At 45.1% G+C, this 19,288-nt stretch overlaps 1 protein-coding gene across 1 annotated transcript in view; it reads left to right on the forward strand.

Annotated features, from left to right (window-relative positions):
- Nucleotides 1–19,288, forward strand: part of LOC124557027 (sodium channel protein Nach-like) — a 220,649-nt gene that overhangs the window by 88,246 nt on the left and 113,115 nt on the right. Inside the window, exon 7 of the mRNA XM_047130894.1 lies at nt 14,547–14,600. Within this exon, the coding sequence (XP_046986850.1) occupies nt 14,547–14,600 (54 nt within the window). The remainder of the gene's footprint in view (nt 1–14,546; nt 14,601–19,288) is intronic.

Here is a 19,288-nt window from a genome sequence, read left to right on the forward strand (position 1 = left end):
CACACCTGTTGACGGTGAATGTACCCTTCCTGGACGCCCTTGCGCAATTGAGGCGGAAAGGGCATGCGATGGTGTTGGACGTTGTGGAGAACGACTTTGATAAAGACGACGAGCAGCTCTTCCACTATCGGGAGCTTCGCCATTCAGAAGGAACATGACTAGAACATTCACGAAAACGTGAATGAGGCTCGAACCAGGTCACAGGGGTAGCACAGACGTCAAATGACATCAACCGATCCGACGTAACCATCGCCCTACGATGACTGCCCTGTTGCATGCCTACCTAGCAAGTATGTTTTCAAACGGCTGTAGCACGGAAACGGTACGTTTTAAGACATAGGGTCCTATTCAATATATTGTGTGCTCACTCCCCTCTTCAAGCTCTAGAAGTTTGTATCGGGAAATTCCGAACGCCCTGTAAAAGAAAAGATTAAGCTTTGGGTTTTTCATTCGGAAATCGCATTTGAATGTTAGTTGTTTGTGAGAACATCGTGCAAGGCCTCTTCTTACGAAGGAAGTATGTCTCCCACCATGGGTCGGAATTCAATGGCGGTATAATCGTAGCCTATCGAATGGTAATGGACTCTATTACTCAATTTCTTTCATCTTTACCTGTTCCCGTTTCTCTAATACGTCGGCGTTGTTCTACGGGTTTTGGTAATGTTAGTAACATTGGATGGCCAGTTGCCCTCACTGACGCCACCACAACGCCGGGATGGAATCTGCGTACCTGATCTGCTACGTCTAGAATAAATCTCTTGTTCACTGCGGGAACGTTTTTAAATATATGTGTGGTATGTATATGACGCGATACGTGGGTACCAGCCCGGTATTTATCTAACTGGATGTGGGAAACCGCCTAAAAGCTGCAGCCAGGTTGGCCAGCTCACCAGTCCTCGTCATTAATCCGTGAGTTGGAGTTTGTGCAGGGCTCACTCACCTCCTCAAATTCCAGAAGCAGCTCTTTGACGCGCTCGGCTACCAGGGGAGTCCCTTACTCAATGCCACGAAGGATCTAAACGGCCACATGAGACTAGCGCCCGAGAGGACAAAAAAAAGGTTCAAATGGCTCTGAGCACTGTGGGACTTAACATCTGTGGTCATCAGTCCCCTAGAACTTTGAACTACTTAAACCTAACTAACCTAAGGACATCACACACATCCATGCCCGAGGCAGGATTCGAACCTGCGACCGTAGCGGTCACGCGGTTCCAGACTGTAGCGCCTAGAACCGCACGGCCACACCGGCCGGCCCGAGAGGACAGACATTCTGTTCGTTCTGCCATGCAGGATCACTGACAGTAGTGGACTTGGTTGCGGAAAGGCATGGATGGTGTAACGACGTTTGGAGCACGACGGTTTGTCAACACCACGTTCGCGATTGTGAGTTCGTGCAGAGAGAGGCGCGCTGACAGTGCTACTCCAAATAACAATACTGGACACATGAGTGGCGTCGCCTCTCTTTTCACACGAATCCCGTTTCTGTGTACGGCATGACGATGGGCGCATCCGAGTGCGAAGGATCTGAGGAGAACGAATGTTACAGATTCCTTTCACCATCGTTATGCAGATGCAGCACCAGTGTGATGGCATAAATGACGTTCGGTTCACAACACAATCACAATCACCAGAAGCTTTGGGCAGCAGGAGCTACATCTTTGAGGTGTTAAAGCCGATGTCTGTGAGCTATCTTGGACTTCTCTGCCACGAAATCTTTCAGCAAGATAATAAAAGAACTCATTTTGCCAGTGTTCTCCTGATCTGTATCAATACAGAGGTTGCTTGACTATTATTGTTGCCTGCATGTGTCACCCTATAAAGGTATCTGCTGATGGGTAGGCGAAAGACTAGCACTCCACTACCTGAGGCTAAGCACTACGTTTGATGAACTCCCGCATAGAGGTGAAGCAGCGTGGAATGATTGATGTAACTGTATCTGCCATCCTAACTCACTTTGACTAGACGCCAAGTCGGGTTAGAAACATTCTTCCTGTCAGAGGTGGCTACTTCCTGAAAATACTCGTATTCGGCTTACTGTATACTTCCTAATCACTTACAAATTTAATCGCATATTCTCCCTACTATTCTTGAACCAAAACAAGCAAATTTTCATTATTTACTGTCAGTCCTCGGGCGGCAACTTTAATGGTGCGCAGTATAATTATAGACGACTACACGCTACTTTTTTTTTTTTATAAATTCCAATTTTATACTTCAGTTCGTTTATTGGGATTCGATACTCATAGAAGCACATTACGTAACAGATCCAACTAGCGTTTTACGATAAATCCACAACTGACAGTACCCAGAACTGGTCTTCAAGAACTGATCTGATCGAGCTGATCCTGTGAAAGACTGATATACCCGTCGTATTGGTGTCGACACGTTCTGCACTTCAACCAAACTTTCAGAACATTGTGATAACAAACTTTGGCTCCATTCTTGTATAATGCATTAATACAAATTAAACTAGAACATCCGAACAGTACATCACAATATTGCGAATTTCCTAATTTTAATCGTCTTTGAAATGAGATACGATTGCGTCTTATTGAAAACTGGAATGCAAGAAACCAAAAATAAATAACAATTTAAATAGCATGACAAATTCTGAACTTACGAAATATGCAGAGTGCTTCTGTGACGCTGGTTTCAGGGATGAAGCAGATGGACAAATATGCCAGATTGAAATAAGGAAGCCAGGTCTGGATTACGAGGCCAGACGAGTAGTCAGATGACACTGCCCGAGCAAAGCGAGAACCTAGGGATCGTTCCTTGAACAACGTAATAACCGGGTTAACTATATAGGTAGTTGCTAAATTTGTGGGGTAGACAAATATGAGTAAGTAGGAGATCATTAGAGCTGTTAATATGGGTTTTGATGAGTATTGTGTACGTTGTAGTATCCTGAGTGTCTGACTGGTAGCTTTCCGCGCGAAGGCGCCTCCTTATTTTCTGAGTTAATCGATGTTAAAGTTTTATGCGTACCTCCTTTACTCACGACGTTAACATTACTTTACCCAAGCGAGGGTAGCGCAGCTGCTACGATCCAGGGTTACCACGCTGGCTGTATGGTTACGAATCCTGGCCATTTCCTTTTTTTCACTTTCACCATACAGAATATTGTTAAATAGCACCTGTAAAACTATTCAAAAGTTGCCATTTTATCCGTATTCATTTCATTAATAAATTAATCGTTAGAGCAAACTTTCTTCAAAGGTGTATTTCCTCAGTTGCAGAGTAGATTACAGAATCGTTTTACTCGCTGTCACTTGCGTCGCTTGCTGTGCTAGAAGAGAGTTCCACATGGTATTTGTCGTAGAAGCAACTGAAACACAAAATCGTTGAGCAACACACTTATGTAATGGAAGCTACAGCCTCGTAGTCACACGGATTTTCCAAAAGCAATACAGGAAAACACAGTTCGTTTAACTGAAAAACGCTGTTCTTTCTTCGATCAATTTCGATGCGAAGCACGAGTGTTTGATCGTTCCTGTGAAAGCAGGTGCACCAAACTGAAGCAAAGTTAAATAATATTTCTATGCGCTCTTCCCTTGATGCGATCGATCTGTTAGTCTTTAGCAAGTCAGGACCGTTTTAAATTTTTCGTTAAAGTTTTAACAAAGGTCTAAAAATAAACATCTCTTGGAAGGGAAAGTGGAGTAAGTTTTAGTGCGATAATTATTTTGGCACAGCTGCATGCCTATCTTTCATCTACAAAGACTTGATAGCCGAGTGTTAATCAGTCTGCCCTCCCCACGAATCAGTATGGTTTACAAATTTTTCGTGTCACACGGACATACGAACGGCACATTTTAAAAATTTTTCGTACAGCACTTTCGTGAACTTCCCTGATTTCTTGCAGGTCAGGATTACATCTGTTAATTATAAGAGTCATTTTATCAACACTATTTTGAACTGTCCGACCAAATTTCACGAATGGTTCTAACAAACGTAAGAAAACATAAGGGGATCTCTTTTCCAACGCAGCAATAGTACACTGTGCTGTGAAGAAATGACAAATCTTGTTCAAATGATTTTTTCGCTCCTCGTTCCGCATTGGATCTATTTTACGACAGATGGTACTGACAACCGGTGTGATCAGTACTGATTATATAAACGAGATCAGAAATAGAGATGAGTACTTTCGTCTGTATCTGGTAAGACATATAGGAAATGATATTCTGAACTTCGGTTACACGATAAATCAGTCTAATCTACATTACAATTACGAACAACTTAAATTGGAAAGAACACATAGAAAATATTGTGGAGAAGGCTAACCAAAGGCTGCGTTTTATTGGCAGGACACTTAAAAAATGTAACAGACCTACTAAGGAGACTGCTTACAGTAAGTTTGTCCGTCCGCTTTTAGAATACTGTTGCGCGGTGTGGGATCCTTAACAGGTAGTACTGACGGAGTACATTGAAAAAGTTCGAAGAAGGGCAGCACGTTTTGTATTATCGCGAAATATGGGAGAGAGTGTCACAGAAATGATATAGCATTTGGGCTGGAAATCATTAAAAGAAAGGCGTTTTTCGTTGCGACGGAATCTTCTCACGAAATTCCAATCACCAACTTTCTCCTCCGAATGCAAAAATATTTTGTTGACACCGACCTACATAGGGCGGAACTATCACCACGATAAAATAAGGGAAATCAGAGCTCGTACGGGTAGATATAGGTGTTCATTCTTTCCGCGTGCTATACGAGATTGGAATAATAGAGAATTGTGAAGGTGGTTCAATGAACCCTCTGCCAGGCACATAAATGGGATTTGCAGAGTATCCATGTAGATGTAGATGTAGATGTAGAACAATGAGATTAAAAAAAAAAGAATGTACATGTCAAAGATTCGTACCCATACCGTCAACACGGTAGCCGTGAACTGTAGCCACTGCGCTACTCTCGCCTGGAGGAAGTAATGTTGACGTTACAGGTACAGAAGGTACCCATAGAACTTCAACATCGATTTTCTCAGGAACTAGGAAGGGGCCATCGCATGAAAGGCCGCCAGTCAGTCACTGAGGATAGGGCCCTCTACGACATACCTGAGGCTCATCAAAATCCGTGATTAACAGGCCCGATGATCACCTTGTAAGATGTACGTTGACATCATGAGAGATCCTGTTCCGAAACAAACTCATTCATTTTATCTGAAACTTCTTCTGTGGGGCGGTATGAGAAGTGTTTTGGACCATAGACACGTCGAGAATCAAGAGCATCTCATGATAAGAATTCTGTCTGTCTTTGACATTTTTCAAAGAGCGGCGGGGTTGTTCGAACAGGTACTACAAAAGTTTCTACGACGATGTGATGCATCCATAGAATCTGCTAGACGCCACTTTTAAGAATGATTATGAGTGGAGTAGATATCGTGCTAGATGTGTGGGTAAATGCATAATTATTAAAAATGTGACTTCTTGTTTCTTTACTATCGTTAAGAGACCAACGGTAAATGTGCAGTATTCTTATAACTTCGATTCAGTCGTTTCCATACTTCGTTGTGTTAAATTGATACATTTACCATTTTCCGCCATCGCTGAGAGTTTTTCCCATCATCACCGGAAAATCCTGCACAGTTGGACATGTTTCGACATTATGATCATTTCCGACATTTTATGAAATATGAATTGATGTCTATGGCGAAGAAGGCACTAAGGTAACATGCTACTTCAGACGTATTGTGGCTCACGTTGGGTGCCAAACGTGTGGTAACATGCTATCCGACTCGTGTTTCATGTCCCACGCTGGACACCACGTGGGTGCCAAAAATGTGGTAACATGCTGTACTACTCCTGTTTAATAACAAATGCTGGACGCAAGAAATGTGGTAAATCGAAACTGTGCTAAGATATAGGGAATCCTTACAATGATTTCTTTTTTGCTGCGCGGCAGGCTTGATGATCATTGATCAAAGCGAACGTCATTTCTCTGGTGATATAAAACTTCCAATACAGGAAATACACTCCTGGAAATGGAAAAAAGAACACATTGACACCGGTGTGTCACACCCATCATACTTGCTCCGGAGACTGCGAGAGGGCTGTACAAGCAATGATCACACGCACGGCACAGCGGACACACCAGGAACCGCGGTGTTGGCCGTCGAATGGCGCTAGCTGCGCAGCATTTGTGCACCGCCGCTGTCAGCGTCAGCCAGTTTGCCGTGGCAAACGGAGCTCCATCGCAGTCTTTAACACTGGTAGCATGCCGCGACAGTGTTGACGTGAACCGTATGTGCAGTTGACGGACTTTGAGCGAGGGCGTATAGTGGGCATGCGGGAGGCCGGGTGGACGTACCGCCGAATTTCTCAACACGTGGGGCGTGAGGTCTCCACAGTACATCGATGTTGTCGCCAGTGGTCGGCGGAAGGTGCACGTGCCCGTCGACCTGGGACCGGACCGCAGCGACGCACGGATGCACGCCAAGACCGTAGGATCCTACGCAGTGCCGTAGGGGACCGCACCGCCACTTCCCAGCAAATTAGGGACACTGTTGCTCCTGGGGTACCGGCGAGGACCATTCGCAACCGTCTCCATGAAGCTGGGCTACGGTCCCGCACACCGTTAGGCCGTCTTCCGCTCACGCCCCAACATCGTGCAGCCCGCCTCCAGTGGTGTCGCGGCAAGCGTGAATGGAGGGACGAATGGAGACGTGTCGTCTTCAGCGATGAGAGTCGCTTCTGCCTTGGTGCCAATGATGGTCGTATGCGTGTTTGGCGCCGTGCAGGTGAGCGCCACAATCAGGACTGCATACGACCGAGGCACACAGGGCCAACACCCGGCATCATGGTGTGGGGAGCGATCTCCTACACTGGCCGTACACCACTGGTGATCGTCGAGGGGACACTGAATAGTGCACGGTACATCCAAACCGTCATCGAACCCATCGTTCTACCATTCCTAGACCGGCAAGGGAACTTGCTGCTCCAACAGGACAATGCACGTCCGCATGTATCCCGTGCCACCCAAAGTGCTCTAGAAGGTGTAAGTCAACTACCCTGGCCAGCAAGATCTCCGGATCTGTCCCCCATTGAGCATGTTTGGGACTGGATGAAGCGTCGTCTCACGCGGTCTGCACGTCCAGCACGAACGCTGGTCCAACTGAGGCGCCAGGTGGAAATGGCATGGCAAGCCGTTCCACAGGACTACATCCAGCATCTCTACGATCGTCTCCATGGGAGAATAGCAGCCTGCATTGCTGCGAAAGGTGGATATACACTGTACTAGTGCCGACATTGAGCATGCTCTGTTGCCTGTGTCTATGTGCCTGTGGTTCTGTCAGTGTTATCATGTGATGTATCTGACCCCAGGAATGTGTCAATAAAGTTTCCCCTTCCTGGGACAATGAATTCACGGTGTTCTTATTTCAATTTCCAGGAGTGTACATCTGAAAAATACATCTGAATGACTAAGAGGTGAACATGGATAGCAATTTGAACATTAATTAATTAAAATGAGGAATATACACAAAGAGATCGAGGCATCTTGAACCTCAGGGCTCTTTGACTGGACTGACGTGGCACAATGTCTGTTTTTTTTCCATCTTGGGCTTTGTAATATTAGTAATTTTCGCCTAACAAACATTAATATACGCTCAATAGTAAACGCCCGATGGCCTAAAGTTATCGAACAATTGTAAAGTAAAAGAAATGAACCATCGCATAGCAGCGACAGAATCTATTATTCTTTACCGTTCTTGTGCGGTGCCTGTAAATCTCTATGTACATGTATCGATTAATGATATAAAAAAAGAATTCTGTTGTTTCAAGACAAATGAGGCATTTGTCGCCTCACCTTTTACTGTTTGTATTCCATGAAAGGCGGACGCGGACTTGCTGCGTTCCGCAACGGTATTTTATATTTCATGTGAAAATATTGAGTGAATATGCTAATTGTTATTTTTCCAATCAGAAAACATGTAATTTCTTGTAACTGAGTACGAACAGACAGCATCAAGAGGACATTTTGACTGTTATGTATAAAGTATTTAACCACAATGGTCATCTATTGTAATTTAATATGAAAAGGTACGTAGCATTAAAAAAAGTGTGTTAAAGATAAGTGTGCTTATTTTAGTAAATTAACCTTGATGATTTCCATCTCCTCATTTACTCAATTGATAATTATTTTGTGTTAGTTCATCACTAGAAATTACGATCACGCTGATGGGCCGAACGCAGTATGAGGCAGAAGGAACATTATCGTTTTCCTATTATTTCTGAACCAATTTTTTAAAAATTGTGTAGTGTTGCATTTCTTTTAATGTCTATAAATCTTCTGGTCCATTAGTGTTGTTCCGGGTATGACTACATCGCGAATATAAAAATGCACAGAAATGACAATGTTTCTCTTATTCAGGTATTTAATGCTCAACGTATGTTATTATAATAGTGTAATCAATCCCTGATTCTGTTGCCAAGTGGCCCACCAAAATATTCACTTTTTCGACATTTAAAAAAAAAATAAAATAACAATTCTTTTTCTTTTTGCCCCCCAAGAGCAACGCTACAGCTTCTCGAGCGCTGAAACTTCGTCATCTCATCCTATTAATCTTGTTTTTGGCTGGCGATGTCTCAATGCCAGTCATTAGGCGATTCCTCCTGCGCAGTTCTTCTCAAATGGTTCAAATGGCTCTGAGCACTATGGGACTCAACTGCTGAGGTCATTAGTCCCCTAGAACTTAGAACTAGTTAAACCTAACTAACCTAAGGACATCACAAACATCCATGCCCGAGGCAGGATTCGAACCTGCGACCGTTGCGGTCTTGCGGTTCCAGACTGCAGCGCCTTTAACCGCACGGCCACTTCGGCCGGCGGCAGTTCTTCTCCTCTTCCTTCCTTGTCCCAAGCTGCCAGTCTTCTGACACCACCTGAAAAGTCCCAAAATTCTTGTGTTAGAGGCCACCTGTTGTTTGTCCTTCACATTTTATCACAGCGCCACATTCCATGAAGGTCCAACCTTCGCCGCCAGCCTGACGAATTGCCGCGTGCCTCTGACAGGCTTCCACGCTTAAATGGTATTGAATGGCGACAGGATGGCTCAACATGCTCTTTATCTTTCTCAAGAAGGCGCCAGCTTAGCAAAAGGATGTGTTTTCCTAGCGCAGAATGGCAATGAGAGAGCAGTCTGCCGTGCCCTTATTGGAAGAATAGTTCCGGCATTTTTCATATACTACTTGACAAAAGTAAGGACAAGATGGAAGTATGTGCCACTGAGAAGTTGGATTCCCATCCTTTACTGGCACTACAACCAGCACCATTATGAGATATCTAAAACTAAGAAGTGGCGCAGTCTTCTTCCATGCTTTTCAATCTCCGAAGGGGCTATCCTATGATGCTGTTGATCTAGGAACTTACTGTAGAGCGGATAGAATAGGGAGTTTAGCTTATCCATAATCTCAGGGTTGTTGCTGAGACTGGAGTATTTTATTCTACGGGAAGTTTCGATAAGTATTGCAACACATTTATTTTCTCGACAATTTAGCTTGGAGAAATGCAGAATTTGTTGCAGGATAATGTGGAATACTCCCGTTTCAGTTTCACGAAGTTCTGGTAAGTGGCAGTCCTATACGTATCTTTCATAATGGCGTCTGTAAAGGAGCTGCGTTCCAAGTAGAGAACTGTTATTGAGTTTCTTTTGATGGAAAACCAGAGCCTTGCAGATATACATAGACGCTTGTAGAATGTCTACGGAGATCTTGCAGTGAACAAAAGTACGACGAGTCATAGGTGAGGCGTTTATCATCGCAACGAGGTCGGCGAAACCTGCCCGATCTCTCGCGTGCTGCTTGGCCACTCACAGTTGTGACTCCAGAAATGTTGGAACGAGCGTGTATTCTCATTCGAAGTGACCGACATATCACAATCAAATACCTCGGTCCTCAACTAGGCACATTTGTTGGTAGTGCTGACACATTCGTCCATTGGTTAGGGTACTCAAAGCTGTGTGCCTAAACGCGTTACAGAAGACCATAAAGAGCGTCGCAGGATCAAGTGTGTGGACTGCTTGCACGTTATGAGGCTGACCGTGACAATTTTCTGTCGACTACTGTCTCAGGCGATGAAACATTGGTTCATCACTTTGAACTGGAAACAAGATTGGCAATCCATGGGTGGCGCCACACTACGTCTCCTCCGAAGAAAAACTGCAGAGACGCGCTGTCAGCCGGTAAAGTGATGGCGACGGTCTTCTGGCACCCCGTAGGGTCGCCACAAAAACGCAAATGAACCTTCTCTTTCCCATGACAACGCAAGGCCTCCCACAAGTCTTCATTGGACTGTTCTTCCTCATTCACTGTATAGCCCGTATCTTGCACCTACCGACTTCCATCTGAGTGACCCAATGAAGGATGCATGCAAGTGGATAACGGGGGCGCTATTGATGAAGCAACACGTTGGCTGCGGCCTCAACCGTTAGAACGGTACATGCGGGCATAAAGGCCCTCCGTGTAAGGTGGCGTAATGCCGTTGCATTTAACGGATATTAAGTTGAAACATAAGGTTTTTTTTTGGTAAAACGAGTGGGAAATAGTATGGTGTACTGGAATCTAGAATAAAACCAACCTGCTTTCAGAAAAAAATGTATTGCATTACTTATTGAACGCACCTCGTACATGCAGTATTCACTGTGTTGATCACAATTTATAACCGCAAAGGGGGGCCCAGGGAGAGACTTGCATCAAGTTGAAAATCTGAGGCAATTAATGTTGTGCTCTTGGGAAGTGCAATTAATACACTCCTGGAAATTGAAATAAGAACACCGTGAATTCATTGTCCCAGGAAGGGGAAACTTTATTGACACATTCCTGGGGTCAGATACACCACATGATCACACTGACAGAATCACAGGCACATAGACACAGGCAACAGAGCATGCACAATGTCGGCACTAGTACAGTGTATATCCACCTTTCGCAGCAATGCAGGCTGCTATTCTCCCATGGAGACGATCGTAGAGATGCTGGATGTAGTCCTGTGGAACGGCTTGCCATGCCATTTCCACCTGGCGCCTCAGTTGGACCAGCGTTCGTGCTGGACGTGCAGACCGCGTGAGACGACGCTTCATCCAGTCCCAAACATGCTCAATGGGGGACAGATCCGGAGATCTTGCTGGCCAGGGTAGTTGACTTACACCTTCTAGAGCACGTTGGGTGGCACGGGATACATGCGAACGTGCGTTGTCCTGTTGGAACAGCAAGTTCCCTTGCCGGTCTAGAAATGGTAGAACGATGGGTTCGATGACGGTTTGGATGTACCGTGCACTATTCAGTGTCCCCTCGACGATCACCAGTGGTGTACAGCCAGTGTAGGAGATCGCTCCCCACACCATGATGCTGGGTGTTGGCCCTGTGTGCCTCGGTCGTATGCAGTCCTGATTGTGGCGCTCACCTGCACGGCGCCAAACACGCATACGACCATCATTGGCACCAAGGCAGAAGCGACTCTCATCGCTGAAGACGACACGTCTCCATTCGTCCCTCCATTCACGCCTGTCGCGACACCACTGGAGGCGGGCTGCACGATGTTGGGGCGTGAGCGGAAGACGGCCTAACGGTGTGCGGGACCATAGCCCAGCTTCATGGAGACGGTTGCGAATGGTCGTCGCCGATACCCCAGGGGCAACAGTGTCCCTAATTTGCTGGGAAGTGGCGGTGCGGTCCCCTACGGCACTGCGTAGGATCCTACGGTCTTGGCGTGCATCCGTGCGTCGCTGCGGTCCGGTCCCAGGCCGACGGGCACGTGCACCTTCCGCCGACCACTGGCGACAACATCGATGTGCTGTGGAAACCTCACGCCCCACGTGTTGAGCAATTCGGCGGTACGTCCACCCGGCCTCCCGCATGCCCACTATACGCCCTCGCTCAAAGTCCGTCAACTGCACATACGGTTCACGTCCACGCTGTCGCGGCATGCTACCAGTGTTAAAGACTGCGAAGGAGCTCCGTATGCCACGGCAAACTGGCTGACACTGACGGCGGCGGTGCACAAATGCTGCGCAGCTAGCGCCATTCGACGGCCAACACCGCGGTTCCTGGTGTGTCCGCTGTGCCGTGCGTGTGATCATTGCTTGTACAGCCGTCTCGCAGTGTCCAGAGCAAGTATGGTGGGTCTGACACACCGGTGTCAATGTGTTCTTTTTTCCATTTCCAGGAGTGTATTACATTGTCTATAAAAGAGAGAGATCTATGTTCCACATACACAGCGTTAGCATGTTACTTGTGATTAACATGGCATATTTCTTGTACAAAGAATTAGATTTGAGAAGATAAGACTCCTTCGAGGATCATTAGACAGCCACAAAACAGGTGTGACGCATAACTGATTCTACATGAATGTGCACCGCTCATCAACCCAGAGGCTGACATGAACGTTACAGTAATTTCTTAGTCCAGTTCCTATTAGTAATTTCCTTCCTCTGTTCTGAGAGCTGACCGTTCCAGCTATTTACAGCGGAGACAAACTATTCAGTGCATCAGCTCATAATCTGGACATCTCTCAGTGAGAGATTGTGTATATAAATTTCTTTGTCGCCAGTCTAGGTTCGTTTACCAGCCTTCTGTATAATTTAAAAGTGTCGAAACAAATAATATATTTCGCTCTAACATACAGAGAATCGTGTTCGCATCTGTGTTTGACTCATGGAAAGTACAAAGTTTGAAGTTGAGTAATCTACTGTGCTTCTGCAAGACTTTCTTTATGCAAACGAAGTACAGCTGCATTCCATGCTGCGTTTTACACTCTGCATAAATAACTGAAAACTGTATGCTATTCCGCAATGCAGTTGTTCTGCAACGACTGCAATCAACTGGATGTCACTTACGGGACTTGCATGTCGCTAATCAGTTATCCATCCAGGGAAAGGGGAGCTACAGCGTAACGTGGTACCCTGTTGCTATCCTATTACGTCCTTCATCTTCGTTCAGATATTCACGTTCCCTTTAACATTCCAGACATCAACATTGCTATTATTCTCTTTTGGGACAGTTACGCTCCTTGATTTTTGGAAATAAACTGCTTTAGTGGCTACGAAATTGTCTGAAATGCTCTCACCGTACGTATACGGCCTCTGCATCCCGTTTTTAAGGCGAAAAACACTTTTTTCCAATATTTCGCCAGATCGCAGAACTTGTCTTTCAGATTACAGTGGAATTACGTAGCGTGCTGATGACTGCTCAGTCACATCGAAAATAAAGGTAATCCATGCCTTCTCTAGAGGCTGATACTTTAAAACTGTGTTAATCGCCCTCGACCTGTAAAGTCTGTTTAAATGAAAACGCATTTATCAAAATCAAGTGATAACAGCCATTATCTAATCCTTTACCTATACACATGACAAGAAAACTACAAGTATTCTCACGCCACGCTTTTAACACATTGCGAGGAATGCATTAAATGATATATCGAGATTTACTTGAACGCTGAAAAAAAAAGTTTTAAATTAGGACCATACTGCTGGCAATGAACAGTGAAATTATACCAAATTAATTGATTTCGAGGTTTGCTCCTATTTGGCCAAAATAAACGATATCTTCTCTATAACGATGATCCACAGAGAAGCATATCATCATATGCTGCTTATTGCAAATAAAAGATGTTAGTGACTCATTGGGTGGCACTCCATGTTTCTGATAAGAAAGCTAAAAATATGGAATGAGATGTAAGTTCTTTGTAACTCTGTTCTAAGAATTTGTTCTAGTATAGTTGAAGAGGTTTGGAATATACAAGGACGATTTTAAATTTTAAATCATTCTTACAAATTAGGAGGCTCACAATCACATTTGTTGTTGGTAGATTGTAAGTTTCACATATCATCCACGTAACGATTATTGGAAATATATCTTTATGTTTCGATCTTTTGCTATATACACCACATTAGTATTATATCTGGTTAAGTAATTCTTGAATTTCATCTTCAACTACACAAAAATATTTAGCAGCTTGTAGTACCTAATATCATGTTCCGAACTGAAACACACAACTCGTCAGTTAGGATCGAGCAACGGACTTGAAAAAAAAAAGAAGTAGATCAAGGAGACGAGGGAGCTTCTGCTGGTGGATCGATTGGAAAGTGGTGATATTTGTCATTAATTTTCAACCAAAGCCGATAAAATACGACACAGCTAATCCAACGAGCCCAAAGAACAGGTCACTTTACAAGTAACGAGCCCATCTGTTTTGGTAATAGTTTATGGATAGTGAATACACAAGCCGCTACTTGTACGAGGATCTGAAAATAACGAACGAGTGATGGTCGAAACGAGTCAGCTGTCAAGAGATGCAGTTAATCATGTCTGGCAACAAACCTGTTAAAACATAACATCAGTGACGATATTTTCATTTCAGACTGTATCACTTTTTCAGAATATAGTTATAGATGCATTAATTTGTAAGAAAATGCTTCATACAAACTGAATGTTTTCTTTTCTGTGTATGTACTCTGAATTTCTTTGTATATTGTTCTTGGAAACGAAATACTTGTAATTTATTTCGATTGTTGTTTGTATTATTATTGACACAGCTTGTTTCCATTCATTTTCAGGGGAAATACGTGTGTGCAACTTGCAAGATATCGACTGTCTCACGAAATACGAAGGTAAATTGATTTATAAACTTTTATAGTCTTCCCGAGGGCGTAAAAACTGACTTAGTGAAAATTATGTGCCGCAAGATACACGGTTTGCAATACCTGTCCTTGTTCAGAAATGAGAAGATGACTGAAAAAAAAAACAAAAAAACAAAAAACGGACTGAACGAGTACGGAATCGGTCGAGATATAGCCCTTCACATAAGGATATACTGATTCCAGACTTTTATTATTGCAGTTGCTGAAATGGTTCAAATGGCTCTGAGCACTATGGGACTTAACTTCTGAGGTCATCAGTCCCCTAGAACTTAGAACTACTTAAACCTAACTAACCTAAGGACATCACACGCATCCATGCCCGAGGCAGGATTCGAACGTGCGACCGTAGCGGTCGCGCGGTTCCAGACTGTAGCGCCTAGAACTGCTCGGCCACCCAGGCCGGCGCAGTTACTGAAATATTTTCAGCACCAGTATTATGTACTACAACATATCGAAATAGTTCTTCTATAATGTTTGCTTAGATGACACGCTGTGCGACAAGTGTATCCGGTTGTAAGAAGGATCGCAGGACCCATAATACACTCCTGGAAATTGAAATAAGAACACCGTGAATTCATTGTCCCAGGAAGGGGAAACTTTATTGACACATTCCTGGGGTCAGATACACCACATGATCACACTGACAGAACCACAGGCACATAGACACAGGCAACAGAGCATGCACAATGTCGGCACTAGTACAGTGTATATCCACCTTTCGCAGCAATGCAGGCTGCTATTCTCCCATGGAGACGATCGTAGAGATGCTGGATGTAGTCCTGTGGAACGGCTTGCCATGCCATTTCCACCTGGCGCCTCAGTTGGACCAGCGTTCGTGCTGGACGTGCAGACCGCGTGAGACGACGCTTCATCCAGTCCCAAACATGCTCAATGGGGGACAGATCCGGAGATCTTGCTGGCCAGGGTAGTTGACTTACACCTTCTAGAGCACTTTGGGTGGCACGGGATACATGCGGACGTGCATTGTCCTGTTGGAGCAGCAAGTTCCCTTGCCGGTCTAGGAATGGTAGAACGATGGGTTCGATGACGGTTTGGATGTACCGTGCACTATTCAGTGTCCCCTCGACGATCACCAGTGGTGTACGGCCAGTGTAGGAGATCGCTCCCCACACCATGATGCCGGGTGTTGGCCCTGTGTGCCTCGGTCGTATGCAGTCCTGATTGTGGCGCTCACCTGCACGGCGCCAAACACGCATACGACCATCATTGGCACCAAGGCAGAAGCGACTCTCATCGCTGAAGACGACACGTCTCCATTCGTCCCTCCATTCACGCTTGCCGCGACACCACTGGAGGCGGGCTGCACGATGTTGGGGCGTGAGCGGAAGACGGCCTAACGGTGTGCGGGACCGTAGCCCAGCTTCATGGAGACGGTTGCGAATGGTCCTCGCCGGTACCCCAGGAGCAACAGTGTCCCTAATTTGCTGGGAAGTGGCGGTGCGGTCCCCTACGGCACTGCGTAGGATCCTACGGTCTTGGCGTGCATCCGTGCGTCGCTGCGGTCCGGTCCCAGGTCGACGGGCACGTGCACCTTCCGCCGACCACTGGCGACAACATCGATGTACTGTGGAGACCTCACGCCCCACGTGTTGAGAAATTCGGTGGTACGTCCACCCGGCCTCCCGCATGCCCACTATACGCCCTCGCTCAAAGTCCGTCAACTGCACATACGGTTCACGTCCACGCTGTCGCGGCATGCTACCAGTGTTAAAGACTGCGATGGAGCTCCGTATGCCACGGCAAACTGGCTGACACTGACGGCGGCGGTGCACAAATGCTGCGCAGCTAGCGCCATTCGACGGCCAACACCGCGGTTCCTGGTGTGTCCGCTGTGCCGTGCGTGTGATCATTGCTTGTACAGCCCTCTCGCAGTGTCCGGAGCAAGTATGGTGGGTCTGACACACCGGTGTCAATGTGTTCTTTTTTCCATTTCCAGGAGTGTAGAACCACGGCCTACGTCACTGACGTCAGTGTTACGAAAATGTGAAATGTACTTCCTGTTCACGCGTCTATCTATTTAATGGGGAGAGAACATCTGCTTTTCAGGAATGGCTACGGTTCCCGCAGGCAACGCACATGTGAATACCATTTCGTTCTGTTAATTCATTTCATACGCATACAGATACAATGGAGTTCAGCTTGATGCTGTATGCCTGTGAGTTTCAACTGACGTTTATAATGGTAGTTTTAGGAGTAAATAAATACATTACATTTAATGTAAAAAGCATTGTAAACACAAACTATGATTTAGCAGACAACAAACTTGAAAATTTTAATCTTAGCACTCACAGTAAAGAACGTCATACTGAAAATATAATATTACATTTTTACGTCACTTCAAAGGTGAATTGCCGCCATCTGTTACTATTTAGGTGGAAATTCTCTATAATTAATGAATAAATAAAATTTCTTGACATCGAGAAGATATTCGACACAGTCCCGTACATTCCCCTCGTAAACAAGAAACCTTCACATGAAATTTTTCGAACGGACGTGCGACTGGATTGAAGAATTCCTAGCAAGCATAGTTCAGTATGGAGTTATTAAAGGGGAAACATTTTCAAAGGCGAAGTAAAATCGAGTCTTCCTCAAGGGCCATTATTTTTCGTAATGTTCCATGAGGTATTTCGCGTGTGATGCTGCTGTATACAGGAAGATGCAAACCTAGAAAATTGTACCAGAATGGGGGAAGACCTGCAGGTGACCGATTCTTGGCGCAGGTACTGGAAGTTGACCCTTAAAATAAACAAATGGAAATGGAAATACTCATATCCATAAGATATCTAGGAATATGGGTACAGAGCGATTTCAAGTGGAATGACCATATAACACTAATCACAGGTGAGGCAGATTCGAGACTGAGATTCACTGGAAGAACCCTCAGGATGAGTGGTTCAGCCAGAAAGGAACCGGCATACAAAAGCCTCGTCCTATCATTACCTGAATATTGGTCATCAGTCTGGGGTCTGTGCCAGATAGGATTGACAGAGAGGGAAAAAGGAAAGCTCCAAATAAGAGCAATGCGTTTTGTTACAGGTTCATTGATAAGCTCGTAAGCACTACGGAGATGCGCAGGCAACTCAATTGATAGACGCTGCAATAGAGACGTTCTGCATCATGGCGTGATTTGCTGTGCAAATTCCAAGAGCACACAATCCTAGAAAAGTCTGCCAATACGCTGCGCTCTCCTGTGTATACGTCGCTAAAATCTGTGGTGCAAGCCCGTGACCGGGCTATTGGACTGGCTGTAGATAAAGTGCAGACTTTCTTCGCCCCGGCTCTGGGACGTGGAGGGTGGCGTGCCACCTTCTAGCAGCGGGAAGGATACCTAGTACTCCCACTTCTATCTGGGATTGAACCCAGTACCTCTAAGACTGAGTTATAGTGCTCTAGGAGATAGCATATGTATAGGATGAACATTAATAAAGTCGACAAACTGCGGAGACGGATTCCTGACTGGTAATGGAGGAAAAAAAGGTCCTGTGAACATGTGTCCGGAAATGGAAGGTGTGATTACAGCGACAACAAATCATCCCGGAACACAGTGCAGAGCTGCATTGCATACATGTCACAACAGATGTTCAACGCGGCCTTCATGAAATGCACGTTGATGATGCCATAGAGGTTACTTCGTCGGCAAAGAGGACTGATGACAGAAGTCACATAATTGTGATAGTCTGGTGCAAAACTATCGACAAAATCCTTCACATAGAGGGAAATCTGCTGCTGATAATCCCTGCGCTCGTTTCAGGTGACAGGTATAGTATGTTATTTATGGATTCTTCCGTCTCTTCTTGATAGAACAATTCCATATTGAGGGTTGAATAACACTTAGGCGGTTTTTTGTTCTACTGATTTTTATTTGTATAAAAATCAGTAGAACAAAAAACTGCCTAACTTTTATTCAACCCTCAATACGGTATAGGATACACATAAGCATACCTTGGCTTACACCATGTTGGTGGGTCACTTGTCTGGAGCTTATACTAGGGTTCGTCTCAGTGTACTGTAGAATCCGCTCCTCCAGATCTGATGAAGGCACAGTCCACTGCCTCCCTACACGTTCATCCGTCTGGAAAGACCTGCGATTACACAAACGCCCAAAAGGGGCTTGAAATGTTGTGTGATGCGGTTGGCGTCTGTGAGGGTCTTCTGGTATAGCCGTGCTGCCTCTTGACTGTTTCTATCTGCTTGACAGTACACAAACACCATCTCGGTTTGTTTCCGACATGAATAACCCAAGGAACACATAGCACATGTCAGAAGAACTTTTATTCGCCAGCGCCATCTAACGTGGCAGAGATGCATTTCCAGACACATGTTCATAGGACCGTTTTTCCTCGATTTCCAGTCAGGAATCCGTCCTTGTAATTTGTCGGTTTTATTAATGCTCCGAAACAATGCGTTCAAATTGATACAGGAGGTAGAGAACATCAAATCAGATATATTTACAAGTTGTATAGTTTAATTGCCGTCTTTAGCAACTGTAATAAAAGTCTTATTCAGACCAGACGCGTTTCACTTTATTTTAAAGCGTCTTCAGTGGTCAGGTTTTATGTTGCTTACACTCAAACTTATGAGAGGACAGCGCACACGAGTATAAATGTGTTGAGTGCAATGAAAGTGCGGTGTGCAAG

This window comes from Schistocerca americana, chromosome 1 (genome assembly GCF_021461395.2).
Source record: "Schistocerca americana isolate TAMUIC-IGC-003095 chromosome 1, iqSchAmer2.1, whole genome shotgun sequence".
Lineage (NCBI taxonomy): Eukaryota > Metazoa > Arthropoda > Insecta > Orthoptera > Acrididae > Schistocerca > Schistocerca americana.